Here is a 20,076-nt window from a genome sequence, read left to right on the forward strand (position 1 = left end):
GCTGGGGCTGGTTATATATGGGGCATATGACTCCCTTGCTAGAGCAGCCCCACTGGCTACTGCTGGCACAGTTCAAAGTGCTGGATATCGCCTATAAAACCCTACATGGCTTAGGTCCAAGCGATCTGAAAGATTGTATTCCCTCATACAAACTTGCATGGCTTTTGAGATCTTCAGGGGAGGCTCTTCTCTTAGTCCTGCCACCCTCACAGGCACACTTGGTGGGGATGCAGGATAGGGCCTTCTTGGTGGCTGCCCCAAGACCTCAGAACTCCCTCCTTAGAGAAGCTAGACTGACTCCCTCCTTGCTGTCCTTCTGCCAGCAGGTGAAAACTTTATTGGTTCCAACAGGCTTTTGGGAATTGAAGAGATGGTGCCATGCTGATTTTTTATTGTAATTACTGGTATGTTTTAAAACAGAATTTATATATGTATATATTTTTAATTCTATCAATGTTCAATTTTAATGATTGATCGTTCTATGTTTTTAGTGGTTATTGTTTTTATCTGTAAGCTGCCTTGAGTCACTGTCTGGGGAAAAAGTGGTGTATTATTATTATTTATATATAATAATAACAAATAATAATAATATACAAATTTCCTAGGCAATGTAAGGTGAACTGGGAAAATGGCACAAACAAGCAGTGAATGGGTGTCTTCTTGCCACTTGGTTCCAACAATTGAACACAATGCAGAGGCATTCATCACTGCCAAGAGGCTTTTGAGTCTAGAAATTTTTCCTAATGTTGTATTAAACCTGCAGCTTCAGTTCCTCAGTCAAAAGCTTCAGCAAAAAAAAATATTACCCTGCTCTTTACATAGCTGGGCCCCAAAGCATTTATGCACCCAGCATGATGTTAGAAATTGCATGCTGTGCGGGTGTTTTGACACCTTTCATCTCATCACTTCGATACATTCATTAATTAAGACTTAGCTCAACAGTATAATGCAGCAGGCAATGTTGGCCTGGCCCAGACACCGTAACCGTCATCTTGCTACTTTGTATATGTAGACCTAATTAGGTGATGTATAATTTCGGAAACACGAGATAGGAGGTAAATCATGTTAGTTAAATCATGCTAGTTACCATTATATGAAGTTGTAAACAGGGGTCAATTGTCAATAACGTTCTTGCATCCACCCTGGCTTGTGTTCCTCACTTTACATTGAAAGGAGAGTTAAAATGAGATAAAATGTTTGTTGTAAATTAGAATCCTGCAGGACTACCTGCAGGAAAAGAGCAAAGCCAGGTAAATGACTGAGTGAAAATAGAAAGCGGTATCAGAAGTGAAGTCCTTTTGGTGAGGAGTCTGTAAGAGAAATTTACACAGATTCAACAAATCCCAAGCTTTAAAGGGGCAATGCCTATGCACACTTTAAATAAAGTACCTTCTCACAGAACATCATTGTGATAATAGAACATGATGCTGGGAAATCTGGACCACTATGGGACTTGTAGTGCCAAAAAGATACCTATGCATCCAAATTAGTATAATCCGAGTTCTAAGAACATTGTTCAGAGTGAATAAAACTTCTTTTGCTAACGGTGGTTGGTCTTTTGATAAATGCTTCACCATTGTGGAATGTCAACTTTCACATCAAAATCAAGCATTTAACCATGTATTTTTTTGCAGTGCTCCACTTGTAAGCCTATGAAACAATTCTTGATTTTTCATTATGCAAGATCTGGAAATATCTGACCAATATATGTGCAGGGTGTTATAGGGGTCCGTATAGTTAAAGCCATGGTTTTCCCAGTAGTGATGTATGGAAGTGAGAGCTGGACCATCAAGAAGGCTGATTGCCGAAGAATTGATGCTTTTGAATTATGGTGTTGGAGGAGACTCTTGAGAGTCCCATGGACTGCAAGAAGATCAAACGTATCCATTCTGAAGGAAATCAGCCCTGAGTGCTCACTGGAAGGACAGATCGTGAAGCTGAGGCTCCAATACTTTGGCCACCTCATGAGAAGAGAAGACTCCCTGGAAAAGACCCTGATGTTGGGAAAGATGGAGGGTACAAGGAGAAGGGGATGACAGAGGACGGAATGGTTGGACAGTGTTCTCGAAGCTACAAACATGAGTCTGACCAAACTGCGGGAGGCAGTGGAAGACAGGAGTGCCTGGCGTGCTCTGGTCCAGGGGGTCACGAAGAGTCGGACATGACTAAACGACTAAACAACAATAACCTCTGGTGTGGGACACACTATGCTCTTTCTGGGGTAGTCTGTCCACCTTTGGTCCTCACCCTGCACTCAGCTCTCACCTGTGGCTGCTAAAAGCTATCAGCATGAGACAGCAGCCAATAATCTGTATGATGGGTATACCCTACTGGAAAAGATTACTGTTGATGGTGGTGAGGTGATTCCTTGGAAAGATCTCTCACTCATTTTCTAAATGGGGAATCCAACCATTTTATATTTCTGTTTGAAATAAGGGCTTTTCTATAGGGTTACTTTCTCTTAACATGAAGGATTTATAGATGACATGCGCGTAAGCTTGAGGAACATCAGATTTCCCACCAGAAAGAAATCATTTCTATATTCTTTTTCCCCAAAAAAGGGTTAAGCTCAGGGACTTCTCTGCAAAATGCTTCAGAAAGAAAAACTAGCTACACACTGCAACCTCAATTGTTTTCTGGTGCACCATGTCGGAACACTCTCCATTTCTGAGCTACCAGGCAAGACTTTGAATGCCACATATGACTGTCAGGCACTCGTATTATCGGATGTGTCAAAATGTGTATATTGTTTAGTTCTGCACCAAATTTGTTTGGGGAGAGAGCTGGAGAGAGAGGGGACCGATGACAGGCTGTCTTGATTTATAGAGCAGACAAAACATCTTTGCAAAATCCAAACTTGACTGATCAGATGTAGCACCTTCCCTGACAAGATGGGAACAAGACAAATGCATCACACAAGAAAGGGGATTTTGTTTCTGCTGCTTCCAGGTGCTCGTGTGTCAGCGGAAGGAAGGTGGGCTTTATTGGCTGTCGGAGGAAATGAACAGCCTCACCTGGAGGATTTTCATAAGCTGTCACCTCTAATAAGGCATGTGCAACAAGATTGTCAGCTCTCATAAAGCATTAACAATGGCACACAAATGAACACAGTGGCCTGGTTTGCACATCACATTAAACCATAGCTTGTTTTTAAGTATGGTTTAATGTGGCACATGAAGCAGGCCATACACTGATTGTACAATGAGCTGTTTCTTAACAATGTCAGGTTTTTTCACAGTTGTTTTGTTGTTTAAATTGTCCTTTATAATTTGGTTATATACAGCACAGAATTTTGGAGACCCAGAAGAAAGAGAAAGCAAAAGGATAGATGATCCAGTTCTAACATCTGTTGCTCCCTCCCATAGACTGTCTGAAGTTTCATGCGGGGCTGCAATTGGGAGTCAAATGGAAGCACTAAACATGGGCTCTTAGCAACGTTCTGTCTACTAGTACAAGGGCTCTCAAGCTAGTTTTAATGTTGTGCAACTGTTGTGCTAACAGAAACTCATTGCACAATCTACTGTGCAACAAATCCACCAATAACATGCCTCTGTGTTATCTTGCACAACAGCTTTCTGCAGGCACAAAATATTTTGCTAGCAGAGCATGTATAACACTATGCTACTTTAATGGTAAAGGTAAAGGGACCCCAGACCATTAGGTCCAGTCGTGGCCGACTCTGGGGTTGCGGCGCTCATCTCGCTTTATTGGCCAAGGGAGCCGGCGTACAGCTTCCAGGTCATGTGGCCAGCATAACTAAGCCGCTTCTGGCGAACCAGAGCAGCGCACGGAAACGCCGTTTACCTTCCCGCCGGAGTGGTACCTATTTATATACTTGCACTTTGATGTGCTTTCGAACTGCTAGGTTGGCAGGAGGAGGGACCGAGCAACGGGAGCTCACCCTGTTGCGGGTATTCGAACCGCCGACCTTCTGATCGGCAAGTCCTAGGCTCTGTGGTTTAACCCACAGCGCCACCCGTGTCCCTATGCAACTTTAGCTTAGCAATAAATTAGATACAACCCCTTTTGACTGCACAGTTTATGTCATCATGGGACCTTTTGGTTTGTTTTGCACTAGTGATCATGAACCTTTTGTGTGTCCAAACCGGAGGCACCTGTTTGAACACTTGGTACCTTCCCCTGATCTTCTACAGAGAACCACAACATTCCTGCAATGAGAGACAGAAAGTGGGAGGTGGCTAGATCCCCTGCCGGAGTGCATGCCCCAGAGTGTCTACAATGGGTAAATATGGCCCTTGGGTGGGAAAGTGTTAACCAGCCTTGTCCTGAAGTCTCCGAATGAATTCAACCAATCCACACCTACCCGAAATCTCATGACAAACAAGCAATACTTAGAAGGTTTAATAGAAGTTTCTCACTGACTTTCAAAATCCAGTTCTAAGGTCTCAAAATCCCTCTGAGCACTCATCACTCAAGCTCTTCAGGGCAATGACCCTCTGTGACAACAGCACAGCTAAGCCAATGGCAGCAAGAGAGGTCATGACATCTCTGTATGCCAAGCCCCACATTTACAGCATATGACAAAAAAACTCCCCACAGAACAACAGGAATACTGAAGAAATAACGAAAGTCGCAGTTATTACAAATGGTTCATTGTCTGAAAAAAATTAAAATTAATGCCCGGTGTGTTCTGAATCAGAGCAGAATCTCTGGCATGTGGCCCCACCTATCACAAATACGTTCTTCCTTTGCTATTACATCACTATGGTGGAATAGAGGTTGCTCTGATCTCTCAAACAAAAACAAAACAAAAAAATCCTCCAACATTTAATGAAGAAATAAGGGCAAGAAATGTGAAACAGAAGCTGTCATTTTACATTTGGAGGACTCAGGTTCCCCCAAATGTAAAATATTGTGAATCTGATTGCCTAAAAGCAGTTCTGGGTCATTACAAAATGGAGCTTTCCAGCAGGCTAACACCCCTGAAGATGGCAGCTTCCTGCCACTCATTGAGTTTATCCAAGACATGATATTGGTGGTTATTTAGCCTTCCCTCACTACATCAGAGGCAGAGATCCAAGAGTTAGTGATGGATGTACCATCGTCAGCTTTCAATCCAAGCAGTCTGTTGCCTGACAGATGCTGTCTCCTCCAAGACAGAGGAAAACTGGGGTGTCAGGCTCATTTAACTTCTCCACCCTTTTGTGACATACAAACAAAGTGATTTGGATAGAACTACTGCTTCAATAAGCCCCTTTGCTCTTCACTCCTTTCCCTGCAACCATTTTTAATTGCTGCCTGATATTAATGAAGTGTGGCTGATACTGAGATATCCTAGCAGCCTTGGCACCCAGCATTCAAAGGATTAGGACTAACAGCATTTGCACAGTCTGAAACGCTATGATCTCCACCCCTCTCCCTCCTGTTTACAGCTCCTTCACTGCCTTCCCTCCACCAGCCTTGAGACGGCAGACATCTGTTATCCAATTGTCTGGTAATAAACATACTCCATAAAGCATATGTAAAATTATTATTACCCTGAAGAGCCAAGTGCCTTTCAAACGGCAGTTGAAACCAACAAAAGGAAAACTCATCGGTGTCAAACAAACGCTACACCCAGCTTGGTGGCCAGGCTGAGATTCCTTAGCCCACCCAGCAGCTCACAGGTTTTGGTCAACCTCATTTCCTTCCCACCAATGGGAAATGTGCAACCATAGAGCAGCACCACCCTCTGCCTAGAATACTAGCATCTGAGCAGATGTTGGCTTTCAATGGATGACAGAGACAGTGACCAAACTTCTTTCATAGTGCTAATTTTCATACTTCAGCACCTCCCACAATATCTAATCAAGGAAACATCATGTGTGTGTATTCCTCATCAGGCTGGATGTCTAATTAGCTTTTCATAACTTTGTAAAAATCTATTCCCAGGAATCAACTCCTTTCAAAGAACCACTTGCCCGTTAGAAAATAATATCTGCTATTCATTTATTACATGCAAGTGAGCCCCATTAAGCACTGGTAATTAATCTGGGCCTTTGTGCATTACACTTGTCCTGCTGGAAATTAGGCTGTCTACTTCAGAGCCAACACAACCCTCCACTCCCCATTTCTGGCTTGCTGTTCCCAATAAAAGGTTGAGAGATACCGCTTCAATGCTTTGTGTTCATTCATATATTTACAGGTGGGAGTGCTCGTGTCGACCTTATTCTCTAGCACAGGACTTCCCAAACTGTGTTCTGTGTGGTCTGCAGGCTCCATGCAAGTGGTCCACAATATGTTTGTAAAAATACCATTAATAACCATACAGCATATAGGTAAAGGTAAAGGTACCCCTGCCCGTACGGGCCAGTCGTGTCCGACTCTAGGGTTGTGCGCCCATCTCACTTAAGAGGCCGGGGGGCCAGCGCTGTCCGGAGACACTTCTGGGTCATGTGGCCAGCGTGACGAAGCTGCTCTGGCGAGCCAGCACCAGCGCAACACACGGAAACGCCGTTTACCTTCCCGCTAGAAAGCGGTACCTATTTATCTACTTGCACTTAGGGGTGCTTTCGAACTGCTAGGTGGGCAGGAGCTGGGACCGAAAGATGGGAGCTCACCCCGCCGCAGGGATTCGAACCGCCAACCATACGATCAACAAGTCCTAGGCGCTGAGGTTTTACCCACAGTCCACCCCGCGTCCTATACAGCATATAGGACACCACATTACAATTGCTACAACTGGCAGAAGCGGTCTGCCGAGACTCTCCGCAGTTTTCAAGTGGTCTATGGGGAAAAGGTTTGGGAACCTTTGCTCAAGCACCTATACTCAAGAATTGGTAGGCTAAGGATTGGCACCTGCAGGGTACCATGAGGATGAGGAGCACTGACCATAGCAAGGCTGATATATCCTTGACATGCAGGATTACTCAGAAGTTGTTCCCAGTGATGTTAATGAGCCAAACTGCCTAATATGTAGGGTTGAGATAGAATCATAGAAACATAGAGTTGGAAGAGACCACAAGGGCCATCGAGTCCAACCCCCTGCCAAGCAGGAAACACCATCAGAGCACTCCTGACATATGGTTGTCAAGCCTCTGCTTAAAGACCTCCAAAGAAGGAGACTCCACCAATATAGATTGCAGTCTATATTGAACTAAAGTATCTCTGTGTTAAGTATCTGGCTGGCTACTGCTGAAAAACAACAATAACAGAGTAGATGAATCTTAGTTTCAAATCCATCAGAGACCTATGCTGCTGGTCATTTTTTCTTTAGATGCTAGTTCTTAACAGGTCCCCTTTATTGGCTCCCCAGTTCTGGATTTCCAGCATTGTACCATTATTGTCGCCCTGCGAGGGTAATTCCTTGCAATCTTGGATGGATGTACTTTCAAGGATGGGTCCAGAAAATGGTCTAAGGCAGTAGTTCCCATCCCCTTTCCCCCCAACAGACCACCTGCAAACTGCTGGTGGTTTTGTGTGGACCACTTAATGGCTTTTCTGCCTGTTCCAGCAACTGTAATGCACTGTGCCAGATGCTGTGTGATTGCTTCTTTTATTTCTTATGTTGTATTTTTATATGTTGTATTACATATAATGCAATATAATGCATGTAATATAATTCTTATGTTGCATTACCATTTGCATCCCATAGAATTCTAGCTATAATAAAATACAGTAGAAGTAATATTAGAAGCAATGAAAATACAGTTAAAATCAGCAGTGTCAAGAATGTTTGTGAACTACCTGTATACATTCTGAAAATAGCACACATAGAAATTATGGCTTGTGTCTGTCTGTTAGCCCCCCTAGTCATTGGCTGAATTACTGTGATGTAACAACAGAAAGTTCACAAACACTCTAATTATTGAAGGGGGGAAAGGTCGGTTGCAGGAGATAAATAGCCCTGTCTGTTCCTTCAGAAAAAAATGCCACACCAGAGGAAGGAAGCAGAAAACATAGTAATTTCCCTGCTGAAATTTGTCACCACCCAAATCTACAGTCTCACCCACAAGACAAGGATCCCTTCAGCCCTCTGTAGAACAGTCCTGAACATCCATCTCAGCCTTTCCTACCGATGCAACACTTGGTCATTGCAGCACAGTAGCTGTAGGTGTGTCAGTCACAGAAAGAAGCCAGGTTTCTTGCCTTGATGGATACTGCTGGCGGCATCACACTGAAGACACCATTGTACTCTAAGCCTGTTCATCTCTATCAGCCTCCACTACAAGGCTAGCCTGAGTAGGAGGGCTTCTGTTGTAAATCCATTTCTCCTCTCCCCCGCAGTTATTGATGTGCTACTTGGCAAGGGGGAAAAAGTAGGTTAAGATGTAGCAAATGCCATCTTTTTTCCTCCCCGTGTGACAAGCGTATTGTACAATGAGAAGAGATCTTTCCGTCGTAAATCTTGCCCTAACCGTTTTTATGACACACATTATTTCCCCTGCCTACCCATCAAGCTGGTAATGAAACCAAAGTGTGTCATGAAAATTGCTATTCAAAATGTGTCATCTGTGTTTGACAGAGGCTGGGGCGGGGAGGAGGCGAAGGGGGAGGGGGAGAAGAGAGAGGAAGTTTTCATTATGCCTTACACGCTTGTTGAATGTCAGCAATGAAGATAATATCTGATCGCCCATGACAAGCTGACAGAAACGCTAAAGATGAACAGCCAGAACTACACGCCGCGGTGAAGCGGTCACTTTGGAGAAAGCGCTTCCCTAACAGTCGTCTTTCCTGTCACAACGTGGTGGCTGATGATTTTATGAAATGCGCTCTAAGCCAGCAAGAGTTTATTGACATCAGAGTCATTAGCTGCAAGTACTTCACAAACACAAGGAATCTAAACAGATTGCTTGTCAACTGGTGTTGCTTCATTGTTGTTTTTAACAAGGCACGTAGGTTTGCAAATCAACGCTTCCCTTGCTTTAAAAGCACTGAGGGGTGGGAGGAGGAGGAGGAGAACCAAGCCTGGTGCCCTGCACTTTCTAATTCATGCAACGATTTTTTATTTATTTTTACAACAGGACGCAACTCTGTGTGTGGCCAAGGAAGTCATGAACCTACTCAATGGCTGCAGACAGGCTCAACCTCACCTCACACCCAGTCCTGGCTCATCCTAGTACTTGTTGTAAGCAGAAGTAAGATAATGCAATGGATGTGAACTTTTTGGTGGTTTTTAAAATTATGCATAAAGCGGACCATCACTGAATGGCAGAGTGCACACTTTGCATGCACAAGGTCCCCGGCATCTCCAATTTAAAAAGTATCAGGTAGCAGGTGATATGAAAGTCCTCTGCCCACGACCTTGGAGATCCCCTGCTGCCTCTGTTACTAGCTTCAGAGCAGACAAAAAGAAAGTACTGTTTCAAACAATAAGAGCATGGGTAGGCATACTAAGACCCAGGAGCCGGAACTGGCCCAATCGCCTTCTCAATCTGGCCCACAGACGGTCCAGGAATCAGCGTGTTTTTACATGAGTAGAATGTGTCCTTTTATTTAAAATGCATCTCTGGGTTATTTGTGGGGCATAGGAATTTGTTCATCTCCCCCCTTCCAAAAAATAATAATACTCCGGCCCCCCACAAGGTCTGAGGGACAGTGGACCGGCCCCCTGCTGAAAAAGTTTGCTGACCCCTGGATAAGAGCATAGGAACAGCCCTGCTGAATCAGGCCAAAGGCCAAAGTCTAGTCCAGGATCCTGTTCTCACATTGACCAGCCACAAGGAGGATGTGATTCCAATAGCAGCACGCTCTTCTCTAATTATTCCCATAAGGACCATTTCCTCTGCTCTGTTGTTCAGATCATCACCCTGCCCTCCTTTGAGTTCTTTCACAAGACTCGGACTCTCAAAGCCCAGCCCCTGAAACCATCTGACAGTGACTCTGAGCTGGGGAGTCCAGATCACAGGAGAGATGCAGCATCCAATATCATCTCTAAGGAAGGAACTTCCTAGGGATCTCTGAAGAGGAGAGTGTGTTGGTTGCATCTGGAAGTGCTGGGTCAAGCCTTTCAAGTGATGAGTCTCAAATCCTTGCCATGCTGGCCCACCAACCATTTAAGGCTATCATTTCCCCTAGAAATGTCCAGGTGAGGAAGCAACAGGCATCAACTGAGGCTATCCAACAGCACCACCGTGTGACTCCTAGCCTTTCAATTTCTCATACATTTCAGCTGCTTCAGCACTTGCAACTGTTCCAGATGCTGCCGCCATTGCAGCTGACTGTGGTACTATCCACCCTACCACTCAAACGCTTCATTATCTTGTTTGCATATGTCCTTGCCCTGTTCCAACTAATTGCAAGCTGTACCCTCTTGCTGATGCCCATTCTCTTCATAGCCCTGGTCAATCATTTGCTATCCAGCCCTATCAAGGGGCTGCTGTCCCAATCTCCACCCAGATGACATGTCCGCACTACAAACCTAACGTGCTCTCAGCGGTCATTGCTTTGCCACAGGAAATCCTGCAACTGCAATCCATGAGTTGGCTCTTTGGGAAGGTTTCCCATTTCATTCATGCACATGGCTTCTATATGTGAGCTCGTGTATTTTTTATTGTTTAAGAACACTTTATCTGCATCGATATAGAGTACATGATGAGTGTTAGATTTATGGCAAAGAGCAATAGACTTCATATGGTTATGATGCATCATCCTTTTTGCATTGACCCATTCTTGCTTCTATCATATCGTTGTGCAACTTTCCTGGGAACTTTGCAGCAAATGCACTCTCTCTCTCTCTCTCGGCTTCTTAAAAACTCAATAGCTTTCTTTCCGGGTTTATTTGTCTGCTTGACCCCCTTTGGTGGCAAACAATGTAATTTATTATTGATCAAGAGTGGGGGAAAGTTTAGTTGTGGCTTGTAGAAAATTGTTTATCATTCACTGCCAGTTATGATTAATAAGCAGCGAGTGAATGCTGCAGCCGCTGCAAGGTAAGCTGATTTCTTGATAAACAGGTTTCAACTTTACAAGACTGCAAATGAAGGCCCCTCTGCCTTTGGAAGCAGTGTGTCAATTATTTAAATACGTTAGAGATTCTCAGCAGGAAAACTCATCAGGGGCTGCTGGAACCTGCAAATACTTGAGCTAAGTAAGGTGGAAATGGGAAGCTTATTAGAGCACCATTCAAGTTTAATCTCCCTCCTTCCACTTTCCAGTATGATGATTAATTTTATTTTTATCATCAATTACTAAGCAGCAGCAGGTTTGTTTCCTAGGTCGGTAAATAACAAATTTTGCCTTCTGACATTGTTCTTGTGCTTTCCTCCCAGTTTTGTCCTATATCACTTGTCTCCATTGCTTCTGTCATTATGCATTGTACTGGTACTGATCTGAAGTTCTGTTTGAAATATTAGATTTATTCAAAACATGAATCTGGCAACCAATCCTGGCTTCCATTTTCAGGCACAAAAATCAGTGACAGAACTGCTCAAACCTGCCTTGCCGCTGTCTTCACCCAAAAGGAAAGCAGTGTCCAACCTGGTGATAACATAATAAACAAAGCAAGACAGGAGCTGAAGCCCAAGAAAGAAAGTGGTAGTAAGGAAGGGAACACCTAGCCACTTTAAACAAATTCAAATCTCCAGAACCTGATGAGCTGCATCCAAAGGCACTAAAGAAGCTTGTGGATGCAATTTCAGAGCCCCTGTCTATAATCTATGAGAATTCCTGGATAACGGGTACGGCCCCTGTGGACTGGAGGCTGGCAAAGTCCCTATCTTCAAAAGTGGAGTGAGAAGATCTACCATATTTTTCACTCTATAAGACGCACTTTTCCCCTCCTGAAAAGTAAGGGGAAATGTGTGTGTGTCTTATGGAGCGAATGCGGGCTGCGCAGCTATCCCAGAAGCCAGAACAGCGAGGGGGAGCGCTGTGCACTGATCCCTCTTGCTCTTCTGGCTTCAGGGATAGCCACACAAAGCCTCTTGAACACAGCGGGAGCGCTCCTCCCTCTTTGCTCAAGAGGCTTTGTCTTGTTTTCTTGTTTCTTGTTTTCCTCCTCTAAAAACTAGGTGCGTCTTATAGAGTGAAAAATACGGTAACTGCTGACCGGTCAGCTTAATATTGATGCCAGGAAAGGTCCTAGAACAGATAATTAAACAGTTGGGCTGTGAGCACTTAGGAAAGGGTGCACTGATTACTAAGACCCAACATGGATTGCCATGCCAGACAAACCTAATTTCTTTTTTTGATAAGAGTTACAAACTTGGTGGATCAAGGGAATGCTGTGGACATAGTGTATCTTGATTTCAATAAGGCTTTTGACTCCCCGTGATATTCTTGTGGAGACGCTTGTAAAATGCGGGCTGGATGAGATAACTGTGGGGTGAATTTGTAGCTGGTTGACTGACCAAATCCAGAGAGTGGTCACTAATGGTTCCTCATCATCCTGGAAAAAAGTGACAAGTGGGTAGTTGCAGGGTTCTGTTCTGGCCTGTAGTTGTTCTACATCTCCCATCGGAGCCAGAGGGAGAGGGAGGGCTCCAGAGGGATTCCGGAGAGCGTACCGGGAGGGAGAGAAGCAGCCCATCTTCTGGGGAAGGAAATCAGCGTAACACTAGTGGAGAAGGGGGCAGATGGGGGAATCAGTGAGGTGGCTCCATGACTCCTCGCCGGAGACCAGTGGGGAGAGCACAAGTCCTCCGCTGCCCACACCCTCCCTGCGCAGAAGGCTTCCGCGCAGGGAGAGTAGGCGGAGACTAGGCGTCAAAGAGCTTCTTTGCTGGAAGAAGTTCAAGAAACGCCCACTGACGGATTCTGCCAGCGATTGAGACTGGCTGTCTGGACAGAAAGGGTTCACCCAGGTAACTCAGCCAAGCGTGGCGCCGATTTACGCACGAGCAACCCCTAGAACCATTACAACATCTTTATGAACAATTTGGATATTGAGGTATTGAGCAGATGCACATCTAATTTGTAGATGACACCAAGCTGGGAGAGGTAGCCAATGCCACAGAAAACAGAATCAGGATTCTAGATGACCTGGACAGATTGGAGAACTGGGCCAAAACTAACAATGGAATTTCAATAAGAACAAATGTCAGATTCTACACGATGTAGGTTAATGTAGTTAAGAAAACTGAAGTGGGGTGCAGTTTTATGTGCATCCTGCCCTAGCCTTTCTGTTTGGTAAATTCTCTTGGTTCATTTTACCCACACAGGTGTCAACCATAATTAATACTAGTCAGCCTATGCTCATATCCCATGATTTTTTTGCCAGTTTGCCTAAATTGTTTGCACAATAAAGTCTACTTCTGCTAGTTATGGAGAGGCGCAAGAAACTGAAGCATGATGAAACCCCCAGACCATCAGAAATCCTATTCAGCACACCCCTCTTGGCTTCTGAAATTTCAGCAGTGACTTCCTCCACACTGTCAAGCCAATGTCACAGCTGTAATAAAGTAGATGCTTGACATTTTCTTCCTTTCCAGAGGAAGCAGAGGGTCACAAGATTCTGAATTCTATACACGATACGAAACAATAAGCCCAAAGCTTTGCTATAACAAACCGAATGTCTGAACACAGCCTAATAAATAAATGTATATTTTTTCCATTATTACATTACAGATACATGCTACACAAAGCAGTAGGATAGGGTTACCTCAGAAGCGGGTGAAAGATGACTGTGATATTTCGGGCTCCTGGCTTGCAGACAAACTTTGTCCCACCGCCTTCGATCAAGTTGTCATCAGGACCTCCTTAAAAAGAAACACACAAAATATGGAAAAGTTTGTTTTCAGGAACTGCCCTCATGCTCATCTAAATTAGTCGACCTTTGCTCTGAATAAATGCCAGTCTGAGTAGGATCAGAATGCTGCAAGTGTTTTAAGAATTGCTTACTCCCTTCCCCTTTTTTTGGATGTTGATATGCATGGGCAGATAGGCTGGTAACTTCTATGGAGTTACTTAGAAGACTACACAAGTGAGAAGCATACTACCAGTCACAGTCCAGGATGGGTGCTTCTTTCCCCTATGCAATACACAGCAACCCCAAGGTTCAACACTGTGAGCAAAACTCATGGAATCTTCAAATGAGACATCTTTATTGGGGTTTTAATCCATCCTACCCAATGCCATGTCCACCCCACCTCCCAGAATTCCCAGTTTCTGATGCCCAAAGCGACAGAGGGGAACAACCCTTTCTGATCCAAGTAAGCTGCAATTGCTACTAGTCTAAGGTAATTATTCAACATTCTACTTTGTCACCAGCCTACGACTGAAATTTACAGACAGGACCAAACTTCTTCCAACAGAAACTGTAAGCCAAACCACAATATTACAAAACAATATTGCACAGTTTTCCTGAGATTTACCAGGCTTCCACCTCTGGATGCCTCTGAATATCCTACAAGCAGGACATGGACAAGAGCCCCCCTTTGTTGTTTGTCTACAGTCTTCTGCCTCCTATGCATAGAATTTTAACTCACCAGTTTAACTTAGAAGGGAAAGGTCATGTTAACTACATTTTAAGTTCCAAGGCCTGGAAACAAAAATAGCAGGTCTTGGTACCTAATCAGTATATACGGTACTTAAATAAACCTTTGTTTGGCTGTGCCAGGGACTCCTCAACAACTAAACCTGCCATGCGAGAGCTTTGGAACCAAGGCGAGAAAATGCAACATGATTATGACTGCATTGGCTTTGTGATAAGCTACCTGCCCTACCCAAATGCCCAACCTAGAACCAAGGAGGATGCTACATGCTACCTATTTTTTTTTTTAATTGAGCCAAATCTCTCCATGTTATAAAATCGGTGGGCCTTTCTCAGCCACATTACTTCTCAGCCATTTTGAAAATGATGGTATCTCTGCAATGCCAATAAGTCTGCAACTGCTACTATGAAGTCCTATATGAAAAACAACCTTCACCTTCACAGAAAGCTGTTTTTACTTTTATGAATTCCAGGAACAGCAGCTTTTGTGACCTCCTCACCATTCCCAGAAATCTCGCATTCTTACTAACGGTTCTTTTATTTTTCATATCTTTATGGTTCAAAATGGGTTACGGCTACTTTTTACAGCAAGCAGAAAAGCTTTAAATATTTTCCAGCTGCTGTATCAAGGAAGCGTGCCAGTATGTTGATTTAATTTGCCTGGTGATAAACCAAAAGGTTTCTCTTTTGGGGGGAGTGCAGAATGGATGTGAAGCAAAATTTATCATAAACTGAAGGATAACTATAGCAGTGAAGAGATGGGGTCCATCAGCAATGTAGCTGAATATTTTCATAATGGACCCTGAAATAACAGTGCTATTTTGCACAGGCGTCTCCATGGGGAGAAAGAATTCGCTGCTACCAAGGTCTGCTGTATGTAACTTAATGATCCAACTGAGCCCAAAGCAGAGAGACACAGCAAAACTGTCCACTCTCTTTTTTTTTAATAAATATTTATTGAAATTTTTTTGAGTTATTGAGTTATTGTCTTTTCCAAATACTTCATCTGATACAATGTAGAAGTAGAGCACGTTTCACTAATTTTAGGTTGTTGTTTTTTTAAATAAAGTATGCTTCATTGGCCTTCTGAACCCCTTTTCCAGATCTCTTGAACATCTGAGACATGTCGGGTTGGAACCAGTGTTAGGACTTGACCAGTTATGGAGTCCTGAATTTGGGACAACCTCCCTTGGTCTCTGATAGTTCACTCTGCAGCAAAATTGCTTTCATTCAACTGGCTTTTCTGGAATATTGTTTTAGACCATATGTTGTGCTACTGTTTTAAAATTTGATTGATACAGTTGGTTCTTGTTTTAGTAAGCAAAGAATTATTATTAGTAGGAATATTTATATGTTTTTAAATTTGTATGCTGCCATATGCTTTTAGAAAGTCAGAAGAGAAATTGCAGTAATAAATAAGATTAAATTAATATTGTTTCTATTATATTAACAACAAATTTCAAACTGCATACATTCACTCAGCCATCCTTTAAATAACATCATAAAAGTCAGCCAGACCAGCCACGCATACACAAAAAACCAACTGGTTTTGAAGCCAATTTCTTTCAAGTCCTGTCACAAAATAAAGCTTGTTCTTGTATGCACAATAATGCAGAGAATTTGGAAATAAGTTGTAGATAATTGAACCAATTTCTCAGCCTGGAAAGATGCTGTTTTAGTGTTGACTGGGAAATGGACCAGCCAACCTGTCTCAGCAAGGCTCTAGATTCTTCCAATTTTAAAACCTGCCCAACCTATTCCCATGTATATCCTGCTGGTTGTAATAATTGGAGGGAATTTGAACTCAGTGGAGGTTCTAAATATTTTAATACCAAAAAAAGGAGGGAGAAAATGTTACATCAGTTATCTAGTGGTACATAGATAAGGCAGCTAAATAGTATTGTTAGCCGTGGAATTTTTAGAACTTAATATGCCTAAGGAGCCATTCCTTGGTCACCTGCCAGCAGCACTGAAAGTGCAAACCCAGCATCATAGCATTAGTGCCATGAGCCACTATAATGATAGATACATAGAGATGGTTTTCAGACTATGACTACGATTCCTATAACTGAGCAGTACAAGACATTTAAGTCTAACAGAGCAGCCGTTTGGGATGTTATGAGGGAACTGGCCACCCTCAAATATTTCTTGGGACTTTAAAAGACTGGTTTGTTTGAGGATAAAAACAAACAAGCACGAAGTCACTTCTGGAAGCTTATAAAAAAAAATAAGACATTAATCAGAGGTTAAAGAAAGCAAAAAAAGATCACCAACTATCTATGACAAGATCAGAAGCATTTTCCCCGCCTCTCTCTTACTTCAGAAGTAATTGTGCAGGGGTATTATCTCTATTGGGACGTGGATGGCGCTGTGGTCTAAACTACTGAGCCTCTTGGGCTTGCCGATCAGAAGGTTGGCGATTTGAATCCCCATGACGGGGTGAGCTCCCGTTGCTTGGTCCCAGCTCCTGTCAACCTAGCAGTTCGAAAGCACGCCAAAAAGTGCAAGTAGATAAATAAGTACTGCTCCGGCGGGAAGGTAAACGGTGTTTCCTTGTGCTGCTCTGGTTTCAGTGTTCTGTTGTGCCAGAAGCAGCTTAGTCATGCTGGCAACATGACCCAGAAAAACTGTAAAGCGAGATGAGCCTCGCAACCCCAGAGTCATCTGTGACCGGACCTAACTGTCAGGGGTCCTTTACCTTTACCTTTACCATCTCTATTGGGAGGAGCTAGCAGTTTCATGGAGAAATGCAAAGATCTGTGAACCATCCAAGTTAACTAGAAACTATGTGTGCACCCAAAACACCATGGAATTCCTTGCTTGGGTGGGCAGTGATAGGATGTCAGAATTTCAACTCTGCAATGATAAGATTCTGAATTTTGAGTGAATAATTTCCAATGCAATCTCATCCGTCTGGCAGTTCCTCCCCAGGATCTCAAAGAGAGGTCTTTCACAGCCATCCTTGAAACATGCAGCCTTTTAACTTGAGATATTATGAATTAAACCAAATACTTTTCAATGCAAATAATTTTCTCTATTCTTGAACTATGGCTCTACACTTCTGATGAATAGCTCATGTGGCCTTCGATGCTGAAAAAGCTGTCCTCTCTTCCTAGATTCTTCTACACTGAGAGAAGACCTTGTTATTTCCAAGGTTTTAAACAAGTATTTTGAACAAAAGAGAAGGGAAGAAACCACATTAATATTTATTGAGAGTAAGTACATCAGTGCACTCTTAAAATTCCTGCTAGAAGCAGAAAACTGTAACTCCTGGTAGGATTTGCTTCCACCTTATCCAGGTGGGTGTAAATGGATGGGGGTGAAGGGACAACCCCAAGGTACCCTCTGACCACTCATCATCACCCCACCACTACTCCCCTTGTCTTCTTCCCCAGGAGTTCCCTTGGTGCCTCCACCCAGCCAGTCCATGACATTCTCCAGGAAAAGGTCCTTTCTCATCAAATTCTACCTGATGACCATTTCACCTGGAGACTTTACTTACTGAGATTATTTTTTTCTGGTAGCCTAGCACCCAAGGTTTTATGAGGGAGAGCGAACATTTTAAAAATCCCTATTACAATAAAATGCCAAGGGGTTAATCTGCCGCATTCTGCACGCAGAGAATGAGCTCCAACCACTGAGCTACAGACCCTGTGCCCACCAAGATTGCTCTCTATGATTCTCAAACAGAGCAGATCGATTGTTCAAAAATCCAAAGTCAGGACTTTGAATTCCTAAATATTGGAGGGATTCTCAATATATAGTGGTACCTCAGGTTAAGTACTTAATTCGTTCCAGAGGTCCGTACTTAACCTGAAACTGTTCTTAACCTGAAGCACCACTTTAGCTAATGGGGCTTCCCGCTGCTGCTGCGCCGCCGGAGCATGATTTCTGTTCTCATCCTGAAGCAAAGTTCTTAACCTGAAGCACAATTTCTGGGTTAGCGGAGTCTGTAACCTGAAGCATATGTAACCTGAAGTGTATGTAACCTGAGGTACCACGGTACATGTTAAACAGTAACGTAAACCGCTTGTTTCAACCCATCACATCATAACATACTTACCGGCAAGCCACTGGGGCTCCAAGGCTTATTGTGACAAAAATGTCATCCTCCACGGGTTGTATTCCTGAGCATTTTCGTAGTCTATGTATACCAATGCAGTACAGCCCTGCAGTCGACTCACAGATGTAGCTCTGCCATCATCTCCATCTTCCAGACCTACCACTGATTCTCTACCACACCAGTTCTACTAAGCTGCAGCTTGCTATTCCAAAACATGATTTATTACTTTCTCTCATTTCATCTGCCCTCCCCTATAAAGAATGGGGGAGGGGAACAGCCTCAACTACATTTTATCATTTGATCAGAGTCAGACATACTTAAAATATTTTTTGACTCCATAATCTGTTTAAAATTCAAGCTGCTTTCCCCTCTCTTCTTATTTTTTGACCAGGATTCAGCAGGAGGAGGTTTGATTAATATATTTGCCATCTCCGGTATTTACTATTTCCCCTATCTACACCAAATGCCACTGAACAGCACAGTTGCGGCACAACCCTAGGCACAAACTCCACCAAGAGAATGCAGCAGCATTTTTAGTCATGATGTAAAATTAAAACAATATGGAGTATAACAGAAATGCTGCAAGCAATTAGACCACAACATGTCGCCTTATATTTGCATATGGTTTGCTGCCATTTCAAAACACAATAAAAGGCTGCCATCCACACACACCCAACAACTTTTATTTGAAGTGAGCTATTCCACTCCCACCCACCCCAAATATCAGAAACAATGGCTTTTAAATCTAGTGCTTTGTCCATTCCACTACTGGGAGAATTTACATTCCCAGTATTTTCCCCACAATCTTGTCAGAGCATCCAGTGAACATCCCTCACCTGTACAGCTCCTCTCAAACCTTTTAAGCTGGATATTTAGGCTTGTATTCACTGCTAGTCCCACTCAAAGTAGACCCATTGAAGTCCCACTCAAAGTAGACCCATTAGTAACCTAAATTACTAATTTAGGTTCAGTAACAGCAATGGGTCTGTTCTGAGTAGGACTTGGGTGAATACAATTCTCTGCTATTATTTGTTACTGCCAACCCTGAGCCACAGAGGAAACATGCTGAGCTAACAGTGCAATATGATGCATGTTTACTCAGAACTAATTCCCACTGTGTTCAAAGAGGTTTGATCCCTAGTCAATGTACTAAAGACCTCATCCTAAATAGCTGGGCTGATGTGGGCAGCGCTCCTGACTTCCGACAAAGGGTTGCACCTTTTGGTCCTGACACTCTCAACCTCAGTTTCCAAAGGATGTACTGTTAAGTATGCAGAAGGCAATTAATGTAAAACATTTGAGCATTAAACTGAAATGAAATAAAGAATCAGGACAGAGGGCAGAAGCACCACAGAAATATCATTTCCTAAGGCAATTCAGAGATCTCATGGCTAAGCAACAAGGTCTTCTAAGCTCAATTTCAGTACTCTGTTGAGTGACAACAGGAAGCAGATCAGGCAAGCTGGGGGCGAAGTGGACAGGATAAGTGGGTCTGATGCACATAGCAGGATGCCTACTGCATCACATGCCCAAATGGCAGAATTGCCTCTAAACACACATGGGCCTCCAAATGACCAAAAAGCCAGTCACAGTGTGGCTGAAAACAACTTGAAATTTCATGCTGGTGTAGAAAGGTGTTGTT

General features: G+C 43.3%; 1 protein-coding gene across 1 annotated transcript in view; it reads right to left on the bottom strand.

The window, feature by feature from the left end:
- EXOC4 (exocyst complex component 4) overlaps positions 1-20,076 on the bottom strand; it is a 376,341-nt gene that overhangs the window by 177,657 nt on the left and 178,608 nt on the right. Inside the window, exon 10 of the mRNA XM_079992331.1 lies at positions 13,541-13,637. Coding sequence (XP_079848457.1) covers positions 13,541-13,637 — 97 coding nt within the window. The remainder of the gene's footprint in view (positions 1-13,540; positions 13,638-20,076) is intronic.

This window comes from Podarcis cretensis (genome assembly GCF_951804945.1).
Source record: "Podarcis cretensis genome assembly, chromosome: 10".
Lineage (NCBI taxonomy): Eukaryota > Metazoa > Chordata > Lepidosauria > Squamata > Lacertidae > Podarcis > Podarcis cretensis.